The 13585-nt window shown below is 40.6% G+C and overlaps 1 protein-coding gene across 1 annotated transcript; it reads right to left on the reverse strand.

Annotated features, from left to right (window-relative positions):
* Window positions 1-10284: 10284 nt before the first annotated feature.
* LOC145000586 (BTB/POZ domain-containing protein At1g63850-like) lies at window positions 10285-13147 on the reverse strand. The gene is made up of 2 exons (XM_078959838.1): window positions 11758-13147; window positions 10285-11455 (listed from the first exon to the last, which is right to left on the reverse strand). Exons 1-2 carry the CDS (start codon window positions 12745-12747, stop codon window positions 10529-10531), a joined length of 1917 nt encoding a protein of 638 aa, XP_078815964.1. The 5' UTR covers window positions 12748-13147; the 3' UTR covers window positions 10285-10528.
* Between the last annotated feature and the right edge of the window lie 438 nt (window positions 13148-13585).

Genomic DNA, 13585 nt, shown 5'->3' on the forward strand with positions numbered 1-13585 from the left:
CACACATCCCAAAAATGATGAATCTAAAAGAATAGCAGCCCAAGAACGAGATAATACCTCAAAAGGAAGCCCCAACAGTAAGAAAATTTGAATCTAAGCAAAGCCCTTTGTTCCAAGCCTCCTAACTCTCCAAGATCTTCCTCCAAATCACTTCTCCAAGGCTCAAAAGCACCCAAATCCTTCACAATCACGCTTCTAGGGTTTTCTGGACTTCAAGAGAAGGTAAGGAGGTTGGGGAGAGGGTATAATGTCCTTTATATAGAGCTTATCCCCCGAAATTAGGGTTTTCTTCACACAGCGCCTACTCGTCGAGTCCAGCCTTGGACTCGCCAAGTTGGCCACTTAACACGCGACCTGAGTCGCGACCATACTCACCGAGTCCACCCATGTACTCGCCGAGTTGCCCTTCAAATTTACACTTTGAACCCCGATAAGCTATGTCCACTCAACATTGGGCTTTAACCCAAGCTTTCTCAGTCCAAACCTTTTAAGGGACCAAGACCTTCTTATTGGGTCCTAATGGGCCGGCAGCCCTTCCAATTGATCGTTTGGGCCTTAAAACCCTTATTGGGCTGCAAAAATTTATTCTTAGACGTTAATGGGCAAAATACCTCTAATATGCATTATTTTGGGCCAAAAACCCTCTAAAGGGCCTTGTAAGGCTGAAAACCATTATTGGGCCCTCTTTTGGGCCGAAAGCTTCCACATAGATTTTTCTTTGAGCCGAAGGCCATTATTTGTACAAAAATGGGCCAAAAATCTCTATTGGGCCCTCTCATTAAATCAAAAATATTTATTGGGCTGAATCCATCTCTTTTGGACCTAGTATTGGACCAAAACCTTCCTTGGGTCAAAAGCAAGCCCAATTCCCTTTCTCGCCTCCTAACCCGTTCAGTTACACAAAAAAAAATGGTGGACTAAGGGGTTGCCATCACAAAATTAACCCCCATGTTTCTAAGCATTGACCATCATACTTCAATGCAAGGATTGTTTATCCACCATGCACCCACGACTCTCTCTCTCTCTCTCTCAACTCTTTCTCTTTAATCAGCCGAAGCCACCCTCCCCCATCACCATTTTCATTTCAAAATTCATTCTTACTTCTCATTTCCTTTTAACTCTCAAGAGCTTCTTCACCTTATGTAACGCCCGTAGATCTGGGCTAGTCAATTTAGAGATAATAGGGATAGAAAATGACTTTTCGACAAAAGATTATTTAGAATAAATAATCTTAACCAAGTTTTAAAACATGTCACAAGGGTTCTGTACATATAAAGAGCGCCGAAATCCGAATTATAACGAAGAAGTTATGACCCGTTGAAGTTTCGTGACGGAACTGACACGACACCGGGGAGACGTAAATAGTGAATTTATGATAGAGCGACCTTTAGCCTTAGTGATATAAATGAAAGTCATAGATTATGTTAACCTGAGAGCGTCCATAAAAAGAGCGCCCAAATCTGACTTTGTATGAGGAAGTTATGATTTTTCTAAGATTTGGCTTAACAGTGCACGGCCCGAAACTCGAATTTTAGTTCGAGCGATTTTTGGATTACTCAACCTAAATGATAATTGAAGATCTCATTAATAGGAGTCTGTATGAAGGAGTTACGATTTTTTCGCGGTCATTTAACAGTCTAATCTTCTCGTATTGTTAAATTTGAGATCGGTTGAGAATTAGCCAACATAGTCAAAATGAAAGTTGTAGATCTTATTTTTACCTACGCGTGGATATAAAGAACGTCAAAAATGGAGCTCGTATGTCACCACATCGGATACGGCGCGTGCCTCTTCTGCAGTCAGCTGAAACGCCCGGCTCCTCACCACTGGAGCCTCTGCCTTGCCCTGCCGGCCATCTGTAATCCGCAGGGTAGCTGGAGTTGGCGCCTTAACCGGTGCTGGTGATGTCAACTGGGGGCAATTGGCCTTCTTGTGGCCCCTCTGGTTGCAGTGGAAACACAGCAACTCTGATGTCTGAATCACAAGTGCAGGGGCAGTACAATCCCTGCTGAAATGCCCCGCCTTGCTGCACTTATAGCAGCCCGACGATCCCAGTCTACATGTCCCCTCATGAGGCCTGCCGCATTTCCTGCAGCGGCTCGGTCCTGACTGGCCTTTCGGCCTACCATCTGATCCCTTGGGCTTCTTCCCCGAATCCCCTCCTATCTGTCCCTCCTCAGTCTTCCTCTTCCGGACGTGCTCCAGATCTATCTCTCTCTCTCTCCCTCGCCCTGGCAATCATAGAGTCCAAGGTAGGGCAAGCTGAAAAATTAACATGCTCTCGAATATCAGCTCGGAGCATGTCATGGTAGCGGGTCCTCCTCATATCCGCATCACCCGCGTACTGGGGCACCAGCAACGCCCTCTCCCGGAACTTGGCGGTGATCTCCGCCACAGTCTCCGTCATCTGTCTCATATATAGGAACTCCCTGGCCAACTGCTGAAGCTCAACAGTCGGTGCAAACTCTGCCCTGAACCTGGTCACGAAGTCCGACCAGGTCATAGCCTCGACAGCCAAGGCTCCCAACGAGTCACTCATGAACTCCCACCAATCCCTAGCTCGATCTCGTAAACACCCTGCCGCAAACCTCACCTTTGACCCCTCAGGGCAGAAGCTAATCATCTGTGCAGACTCAATGTCGGCAATCCATCGCCTGGAAGTTATGGGGTCCTTCGCCCCGTGAAAATTTGGCGCACCACTACCCCGAAAGTCCTTGAAGGATAGCGTGCGAGATCCCGACTGGCCAGATACCATGTCGCTCCTGAATGCCCGGAGGGGATCCTCCATCATCTCCAATATCCCCTCCTTGATCGACCCGAAGATAATGGGGGTTGACTCAAGGATACCTTTGGTGATCTCAGACGCGATGAACTCGCGCAGCCTCTCATCTACTGGCTCAGAACCTGATCCCGAACCCGATCCCTCTCTTGAACTTCCAACTGTTGGCCTCGAGCGTAGTACCACCATTCTGAAATACAAAAGAAATAACAACTGTTAGTGATACTGGTACCCCTGGAGGAATCACACCCACTACAGGTTCCCTTGTCTTATCTTAGCCTTCCTCGGTTCGGGTACGGATCCTCTGCTTTCAGTAGTACGGGCCCATACTACCTTCCACATCTATCCGTACCTTCGCCAAAGGCCGCCTTGACTCAACCAGGTCCTTTCCACTACCGCTGATCACTGCTATTCTTATCCTAGGCTTTCCTTAGGAAACCTTTGACTCCACCCAACCCAGTCCTCAACTGCTGAAGGCCTCTTGGTGATGCCAATTAACTATTACCTGAATACAATCACATGTGACGAGGCTCGAATAATCCTTCGAGTAAGGGACTCATCTCTACAACGGTTAGGACTCAAACAAGAGCTACGCAATAGAGTCAAATCCAACACTCTGAGATTATTCAACCCTGATCACATGTGACCTTAACGTATTCACCTAACAGTTAACTCCCATCACTTCAACGCCCACATAGTACAAAGAAAACAACATTTGTACATAAGGAAAACAATCTCAAGCAACTCTATCCTCGTATTGGGGAAGCTGTACTAGCATACAACGCTAAGCTCATGCTATCAGGCATAACCTAAACAGGCTATCATACTGCTGTCTACTCAATCCTAGCATGCAATTTCATATACTGAGGCACACAAAGCAGGCACATAAGGCATCACTCCTAGATCCTTAGTCCTATTCTAGCATGTTGTTTTACAGGAACTGATAAACATATATAAACTTGTATGGGTGCATTGGGAAATACTTACTTGAGCTCGGCCGGTCGCGCACATCACACACTTGTTCTTCCTTAAAACCCTTTACTTAGCCTTTTAGAAAACATTTTCTCTTTCCAAAATCTTTTAATCCCTCGATTTGAGTTCAAACACCCCCGAAGGTGTGCCCGAATCCCTCAAACCAGGGCTCTGATACCAACTTGTAACACCCCAAAAATACGAGCCAAAAATTTCATTTTTAAATACACATACTTAGCAAAACATTAAATTAAGACATTCACCAATCATAACATTTCATAAAAGATGTACGTGTCTGGAAACCAGTTTATAAAAACATAATAAAGTCAGAGTACAAATCCCCAGGAAGATCTCATAGTGTGGAATACAAAGCGTGTGTGTGATGTGCTGCTACCGCGCGAGCTCCTTCCCCTTCGAAGAAGAGGTACCTGAAACCAAAACTGAAAACTGTAAGCACGAAGCTTAGTGAGTTCCCCCATCATACCACATACCATACAATCACATGTCAAGCCAGGCATTTCTGAGGTGCCGACCTACCCGTGTCAAGCCATTCTGAGGTGCTGACTACCCATGTCAAGCCATTCTGGGGTGCTGACTACCCTTCAGTCCTAACGACCGAACCTTGGGGACCAGTCCTCTCCTACTACCTTTATCGCATATAACATAACAAGCCAGCATGCAAACATATCATCACATACTGTCAGACATATCTGGGGCGTCTGACTACCCCTTCGATCCTAACAACCGAACTCTACTATTATCACATACAACGTATTGTTCTAACATATACATATCAGGTAGTAGCAAACCTAGATGATATCACAAAGACAATCATCTTTCATACGTCTCCTACTAGTGGGCCGACATTGTGGCCTTAGACCCACCGCTACTGGAAGGTAACTCACCTCGAAAGTAACATAGGTTAGACACCCATAAATACCATTAGGTCAAAAGACTGACCCGTCCTTGGCCCAAGGTTAACCCCTTGGTCAAAGTCAATGCCCGTTTGACTGGACTCACCGAGTCATGGCTTGGACTCGCCGAGTCCTTTTCCTAGTAACCCGGTCCTGCTCAACCAGTCCTTCTTCCCACTCACTGAATCACCCTTCACTCATGACTTGGGACGATTGAACTGACTCGTGACCCGACTCGCCGAGTTTGAAGAACAACTCGCCGAGTTCTAGGAAATCTTCATAGGACTCGCCGAGTCTAAGGCCATCTTCATAGAACTCGCTGAGTTCCTCCTTGGGACTCGCCGAGTCCCTATGACCCATTTCCCATATATGCCAAATCTGAGACATGCAACGCTTTAAAACCATAGATCCATGTCCCTTGAGCATGCTTATCACGTAAAGTTGCAAACTTTACGTGCATGCATGGCCCTATAAGCTAAAAAGACCAAAACCAAGCTCTTTAAGAGGTCATAAACTCAATGGGGACCGTAATCACTTCAACCACATGAACTTTATGCTACAAATTCATCTAATAAGTCCAGATCAGAAGTCCTTTTGGATCATTAAGCACCACACATGGAGCTTGGTGTTTTAGGGCTTGAAAACCACTAATTTGGGACAAAAAATGGCAACTAATGATCTAAAGATCAAGGTAGAGACTTTTCTACCTGAATGGAAGCTTCTCCCTGAGTAGAGTTTGGATCTAATCCTTTCCTTGCACTCTTCAACCACCTCTTTCTTCTTTTAATCTCCAATCTCCTTCACAAGGCCAAAAACTCTCTTTAGATCAATAAGGGGGGCTAGGGTCTCACTCTAATGCTCTCTGGAAGTGTAAGGGACTAAGGAGGCCAAGATGGAGTGTTTAAATAGGGTGCAAACACCCGGATTAGGGTTTTTGCCCAACCAGGGCCTACTCGCTGAGTCCGGGGACCGACTCGCCAAGTCCAAAGTCCAAATCCCGCTCCTTGACCCACTCCTACTCGGCGAGTTTGCCCATCAACTCGCCGAGTCCAAGGCAATATATATATATATATTAAGAAAATAAATATCAAGGAGTATGTACCGGGGACCAGGTGCTACAGATACTGAGCAGGACGTCCTTCGCCCCCGAACGCTTCCGACGTTCTGTTTTGAGGGTGTGACAACAAATCCCAAGAATCTCATATGCGGAAAATTATGTGTGTGATACTCTGCTACCCTATCGGCTCCTTTCCCTTCGAAGAAGAAGTACTTGAAACCAAATATGAAAACCATAAGCACAAAGCTTAGTGAGTTCCCCCATCATAACACATACCACACATAACACATACTGTCTAACATATTCAGGTACTAGATACCCTTTCGGTCTCTTTCAACCGGTAACTTGCCTAGCATATTAGGGTGCCGGCCTACCCTTTCGGTCCTTTCGACCGTAACTTGCCTAGCATATTAGGGTGTTGGCCTACCCCTTCGGTCCTGTCGAACGGTACCTCGCCTAGCATATCAGGGTGTTGGCCTACCCCTTCGGTCCTTTTGATGGGTACCTGGGACTATTTCACCCCTACTTCTACCACATAGCATCCTAATGCATAAACATATAAGTCATATACTGTCTAGCTTATCCGGGTGCTTGCATACCATTTCGGCCCTATCGACCAATATTAGGGTCTATCTTATCCCTCCTACCACTATCACATAACATCATAACATACTAGCGCATAAACATAATAGATAGTGTCATACCAGATAATTATCACAAAGACAATCATCTCTACTCTAGCTCTTACTAATGGGTCGACATTGGTACCTTCGACCCACTTCTACTGGAAGGTTACCCACCTTAATATCGTGAAGCAGTTGAGTTGTCCTCGGCTCTGGGATCAACTCCTCTCAAACTCCTACACATAACAATCTCCTTCAATTACTCTTTCATACTCATAACCCCTTTAAGGGTCAACTCTGTCAATGGTCAAACTCAAAGTCAAGGTCAACACCCTGGTTGACTCAACTCGCCGAGTTGATCCATCAACTCGTCGAGTTCCATGATCCACATAAGCATGAAATCTCGATCCTACTCGTCGAGTTCTTTCATGAATTCTTTGAGTTCCTCCTCATACATAGTCGGGACATTTCGCTCACAACTCGCTGAGTTCTTCCTTGAACTCGTCGAGTTCCTCAATCTTCATAACATAGTCGGGACCTTTCACTTACAACTCGCCGAGTCCTTCCTTGAACTTGTCGAGTTCCTCAATCTTCATAACCCAAAACCATGGCTAACTTACTGAGTCGTCTCCTAGACTCAACGAGTTTACTCAGTAACATAAAAGGTTGGGGGACCATGACCCAACTCAACAAGTTGTATGAACAACTCGTCGAGTCCCCCATAGTCTAAATCCATCCAGTCACTTTAAGTCGGGTCCAATGCTTCCAAACCATAGATCTGGTTCCATATGGTCAATATATGACGTAAAGTTTTAACTTTACGTCCATACATGTGTCATTTAGCTCAAAAGCCTTAAAAAGTGGTTCACAAGTTGCATGGGACTCCCATGGCCATAAAGTTGGAACCTTTATGCCATGAAGTCCCTCAAAGGCTCTAGATCTGAAGTCATGACTTCAAAACATGCTTGCATCCATAAATGGTCCCAAAATAGGCTCCTTAAAGCCCTAAACTACTCCATGAAGAGATCTAGTATATGAATAGACAAGGTATAGACTTTATAGCTCAATAAGGCTGCTTTGACAACAAAATCTCTGGATCCAAGGCTTCTTCCTTCAACCAAGCAATTCTAGCTTCCACTCTTTCAAGGAAATACCAAAGAGTCACTATCTTTTCACTCACACACACTCAAAGGCTCAAGATCACGAATTAGTGTTTTGTTGGACTGAGGGAGGCCACAATGAAGTTTTAAAGTCCTTAAATAGGGTGCAAATCCTGAAAATTATGGTTTCACTCTGGCAGCCCTACTCGTCGAGTTGAGGCTTCTCAACTCGTCGAGTATACTTCAAGTCCTGCGTCCCAAAAATATGTTTCTACTCGACGAGTTTGAGGCCTCCAACTCGTCAAGACCCTTTGCAAAAATGAATAATTCTTATTAAAATACATACCAGGAACCAGATGTTACATCCACGTAACTCACGAATGCATCTTTTGTCATTAGCTTTTTGCTTGTTACCTTGAGCAATCATATCTTCTACTGCACCTGCCGTTCCTACAGCTTGAAGACGATCATCACGATAATGATCTTTTTCAATAGATCTCTACAAATCTTCATTAATTTCATTGAGTTAATGTTCCATACGATCTACCCACTGATCGTAATATTTTGGAAGCAACATCGGAATCTTCATGGAAGATCCAAGTAGATTAGCATAGTTTATCATGATGTTAACATTCAAACTCACCATTAAATCGAGTTGAAAAGAGAATAAACTTGAACAAAAAGAAATTGGATACAAACAATTAATTAACGATTGCAGAATCGTTAAATCACAGTGATCAATCGAAGAATTACGTTTTCACTTGCGGAAAGATTGAATCGGAACAAATGATTCAATAAAATGAAAACGTGAACGAGATTCTTCAATCAATATGTCGATTCCTGCTCTGATACCAATTGAAAAGATGTTTTAATCAATCGCAGATGTAATCAGAGTTCAAAATGTACACATACAAGTAAATAAAATATGGTTCCAGCTCAATTAATTCAGGAGTGGATACAAGTACATTTGAGAGAGGTAAGTTTAGTGCACAAGTTATGACTTAGGTACCTGCACTATATATAGTGTACTCGACTGACACAAAATGTAAACCAGGACTTCGACATTGAAAGTGAATCTACAAAAATGTCTGATAAAATACATACACTATCAAAGTTATGAAGACCTACGGTATGGACAAAACATTCGTTACTAAGACAATTATCTATGACTTCGATATATCACAACAAATATGACTCTCATTTAGGATTGATTTTTGAAACAAGTATGTGTTCTAATGTCAACACAAGCAAAACTGAATATGTCTTCTTCTTTCTCCTTTTTTTTTTTTTTTTTTTTAAGAGAGAAAATGATTATAGATATTATGATCTATGTTTGAAATTGTCGAGAAGACTAGTCAGAGAGCATTGAGATTCTTGATGTTGACGTATTGAAAGATGAAAGGATATTTGTTAGTGATTTTTACTAACAATGGGTTTCCAATGACAATATGTCGATTTGAGATAAATTTACAAAGGTGTGGGGCTCTATCTAAGCTTCGTGGGTCCATAAAGCTCGAATCCAAGTTGATGAGATAAATTTTTTAGGCTGGATTTCAAGCCATGTAGATGAATTTTGGAGGCTTTGCATTGGAATTTTGAATTATATGTGAGATTATTTTTCTGAAGTTAGAAAAGTTACACTCTTAAACACTGAAGACCGAATTATGGAGAAATGGTAGGACTAAATTGATGTATGATCATAAGTTTGATCTTATGATACTAGGTTCAACTTAGTTTTACTATCAACTATCAATATTACTGGGAGTGTGATCGTTTTTTTACTTGTAGAATTTAACAATCTCATGATAAATATCTCAATATAAACAATATTGATATAAGCGATCATTGCCACACATCTATCATATATACGATATGCGGGTGCCTAGAAGGATGAGGACCGTGTTGGATGGGCAATAAAATATCATATTAGTACAATTTAAACAGCATAGATTTAAGAATCCTATACAATGTAAAATAGCATTATTGAATATCAAGAATAGATAACAAGGTATCATAACCCTTACACTAAATTGTCATGTTATCCGATTCAACAAGGCATTGTGACCACACCAGGGAGTTCCATTAGATGATAAGTCAAATGCGCCTCTCCTTATCTTTTTTGGCCCCTAAGAGATGCAATCATGTCATTTTCAGACAAATACAAATAAAATCCAAGTCAATTAGAATACAACACCTATTAATAATTGTAACAACTTGGCTTCCCTACACTCCAAACATTCGTTTTCACAATGTTTAGACAAATCTCAACCTTGCATTTAATCGACAAACATTTCTGTATGTAATGATAAGTTCATTACATATAATTAAAAATCATGTTACTTGAACTAATAAAATAATACAAATACATTTTTTATATATATATATATATATATATATATATATATATATATATATATATATATATATATATATATATATATATGTATATATATATATATATATATATAATCAAATTAAAAAATCAAATATGTTACAATATTTTAGACACCCAAAATGAAAAGTGTTGGCATTTTTTGGGAAGGAAGTACAAAACATATATGTATTTATAACATTATGGTACATTTTTACATAGATACATTAATACATATACCGATATAAAAAAAACCAGTCAAGAAGATGCCCCTTATAAGATCCTAAAAGAAAGAAAAAAAAAGGTTGATGTAACCTTTCAAAAGATATAAATGCATGTCGATATGTTACATAAAAACACACCTTCATACATGAAATGTATATAAAAAGGGAAAGTCTTAAAATTGCATAATGACTCATCACCAACAAGTTGATTGTATTGTATCAACATCACAACCATTAGAAGTCGTTAAAAATCTTAAATGGGAAAGAATTTCATTGAAAAACACAAATAAATATAGCCATTGGGGTGGGTGTCACATGACATGAGGCTTCAAAATTCAAATTAAAACACTTGGAAAAGATCTCATCACCATCAATAACCAACCACCATATTACCATAATCTTGTACATTAAAAAAAACATCAATAATTCACATCCCTCCACCTAAAAATGTATCCTTTTTTTTTTTTTATACCATTAATACCTCAATTTCAAGAATTCTTGAAATTTCCATTTGTAATACGATATTGCTCGCGATCTTTTTTACAAAAAGCCCGTCTCCACCAAACCTCAAACGCCCTTTGTATATTCGGACAATCATCACTAGAATTCAAGAATCGATCAAACCACGACATCAAGATTTCTTGTTGCCAAGATAAAGGCAAAGTCAAAATAGTATTCCCAAGACCATCTTCGATCAAATGACGATCTAGCCCCCGTGATGCCCTCTTCATCCAAGCAAAATCATTGTAAAAGGGTACCAACCATGTTTGTAACAACAAACACCTCAAATCTTTAGAAGCCAAAAGTTGACCTTTTCCAATACCCACAAATAATCTTGAAGTAACTCTACTAATTTCATATCTATGAAGTGGTGGCACTTTAGAATGAACTTCTGATAACTCGGTCAAAGACACCCATGACCTCAAGAAATCCTCAGCAATTTGTCTATCGGTTAAAATATCAAGAAGCCAATGTAAATTATCCGCTTGTCGTGTTATTTGAGCAACATCTTGTAAATCCCCATTTGAAGCTTTCAAGAAATGTTTTTTTAACAAAAGTAAACATTTTTCACAAGCCGAATATAAAGATTCTTTCCTTAGATCATTTCTTGATGAATTCTCATGAAGCATTTTTGAGACCAAAACTTTCATCTCTCGCCTTGCTTTTTCATCTTTTCCTTCAAGAACAATGTGCAAAAGCTTGAGAAGAACCTCTTCATTATTGTCACCATGGTCAACCCCTGATGTAAAGTCAACTGATACCCTTTTTAGAACTTCAATGGCACCTACCCCTTCCAGCTGAAGCTCCGATAATAAAGAAGATACCTTTTCTTCTTCATCTTCAGCCCATGGGGCAGCTTCTAGATACTCCAAACAAGATAAAACCCCAGCATCGAATCCAATTGCTGCTGACACCTATGTTAAAAATAATACAATTATAAGACCTATTAAATGTCCTAAAACTAAACTGCAAGAAACATAAATGAAAGACACAATATTTACATGGTTAATTTTTTTTGCCTATATTCATGGTTTCCATTAGGAATTAAAAACTTTCATGTAGTGAATCCATCTTCCTAACTATCAAGAATCATGTAATTTCATATGGTATATCAATTTGGCACAAGTTCTTAAATTCAATCATGTAACATGAAATTTGCATTATGTGGATCACAATTAGACTATAGTAAACGAAATGATGTAAATAATTAGGTTACCTTCAAGATCCCAAGAACCTTAGGAACATCTTCCTTCATGAGCTTCCTCCTTAAATCTTTACAATACATCAACCTAATTGACTCTATATACACCTCAATATCATCGCAGTCAGAAATCTCAACAATGTATGGTTGTTGCCCTCCTTTCCATCGATAATCTGATAATTTAGAGGCGAAAAACCGACTATGACCCACCAAGATCTGTCGATGAGCATTCATGGAAACAATCATACCATCTTTCGATGTCAACGTGAGCTTCACATCACTCGAATTTGGGTCATTGAATTGGCTGCCGGGGCTACGACAGGACAAAAGATCCAACATCCGCTGTTGCATCAAAGCTTGTTTGTCGATAATAATCGGTGGCGGGATCATATGATTGCTGGGTTTTTTAGGGGTTGGATATGAAACATTGCCGTTGGCGTTTGAATTATTGGGGATCTTACAATCAGGTTCGTTGGCCATCATCTCGAAAAGAGTTGGGCTGGATCGGGTTTTATCAGAGGTGGGTGGGGGCGGCGACATCGGATTCAAGAGTCCGGCGGTGAGAGCAGAGTTGAAATTGGTAAAAGAAGATGGAAATGTTTCGTGGTGGTTAGCACCGCCACCGTATACGGCGGTGGTAGTAGTCATGGTTGTCTTATCGCGATTTACCGGTGAATCGGAAGATAAAATAACGGATTTCTCAACACTTAACGAAGATTCTTCAATTGAAGATTCCCTTGACGCAGACACGACCGGAGAATCCGAACTGGGTTGAGGGTTAACGGTGGTTGTTTGCGGTTGAGGTGGGTGTTTGTAGGAGGAAACGGCCGATGGGCAGCACCAAGAACTATTTTCCGGTGACACAACAGACGGGTGTTGATGGTGGTTAGTGATGGCGGATGAAATAGTGGTTTCTTTGATCCGCCGGCGTCTGAACTTATTACTGGTGGTGGGCTTTTTCTGTAGATGAATTTTATGGTTGTCTGAAGAGGCAGTAGCTGCCATGTGAGTTTAAGGGCTTTCTTGGGCTTTGTCTTTTAGGTTAATTGGGCATCTAAACTCTAAACCATTGTTTTGTGATTCTCATAAACAAAGATATTTTAATGCAAACAGCGGTTTATACAAGACACTGTCTATGTTACGGTGGTTGTGTGTGAGAGAGAAAGCATAGAGAGAGAGACACACACAGACTGACAGGTCAGAGGTCTCACTTATATTGATGGGGCCATGGTATTGTTTTGCTTCGTTGGTACTATGAACACACACAGTGTGCGTTAATTATGTGTGTGAGAGAGGATGGGAGATATCATGGCTATGTCGACAGTGGTGGTGGAAGTGGTGGTGCTGCGATGGTGAGTGGATGCCGTAGAGGGGAGATCGATATTGGACACTTTATAAAGGTGTAAAATATGATTACTGTTGAACAGCTATTATATGTTTCTTCAAAGTTACAATGATAATGTTTCAATTCTATCTACATACAATAACTATATACCTAATATAATTAATTTCTTATTTCAATGCACTATTGTTTTCTAAAATCATTAATAAAGGGTTGTTATATCTTAAAGAGATTTAAATTTATGACTTTGAAGGTTGTAGATATTCATTAATAAATGGGTTTTATAACTTGGTCCAACTTTCTTTTTTGGTTGGTTTGTTCATCTTTGTTTGTGGTCTCATCCTTACCCGTAAGTTGATTTTGCCTAATTTGTTTGTCACTTATTTCCTTATGTCTTAATCATAATTAATGATGTTTACAAGTTGATAATACACATTTGTGCAAATTTCCATGACAGATACTACAATTGGCCAAACCAATTGTTAGAGAACATGGACACCT

This window comes from Lactuca saligna, chromosome 6 (genome assembly GCF_052625555.1).
Source record: "Lactuca saligna cultivar CGN05327 chromosome 6, ASM5262555v1, whole genome shotgun sequence".
Classification (NCBI taxonomy): Eukaryota; Viridiplantae; Streptophyta; class Magnoliopsida; order Asterales; family Asteraceae; genus Lactuca; species Lactuca saligna.

What these genes read in the sequence shown, in the direction of transcription:
- LOC145000586 (XM_078959838.1), bottom strand. Translation starts at nt 12,747, where the DNA reads ATGGCAGCTACTGCCTCTTCAGACAACCATAAAATTCATCTACAGAAA. An exon ending in AGGTTCTTGGGATCTTGAAG is followed by an intron (nt 11,456 to 11,757) that starts GTAACCTAATTA and finishes TTTTTAACATAG; the next exon opens with GTGTCAGCAGCAATTGGATT.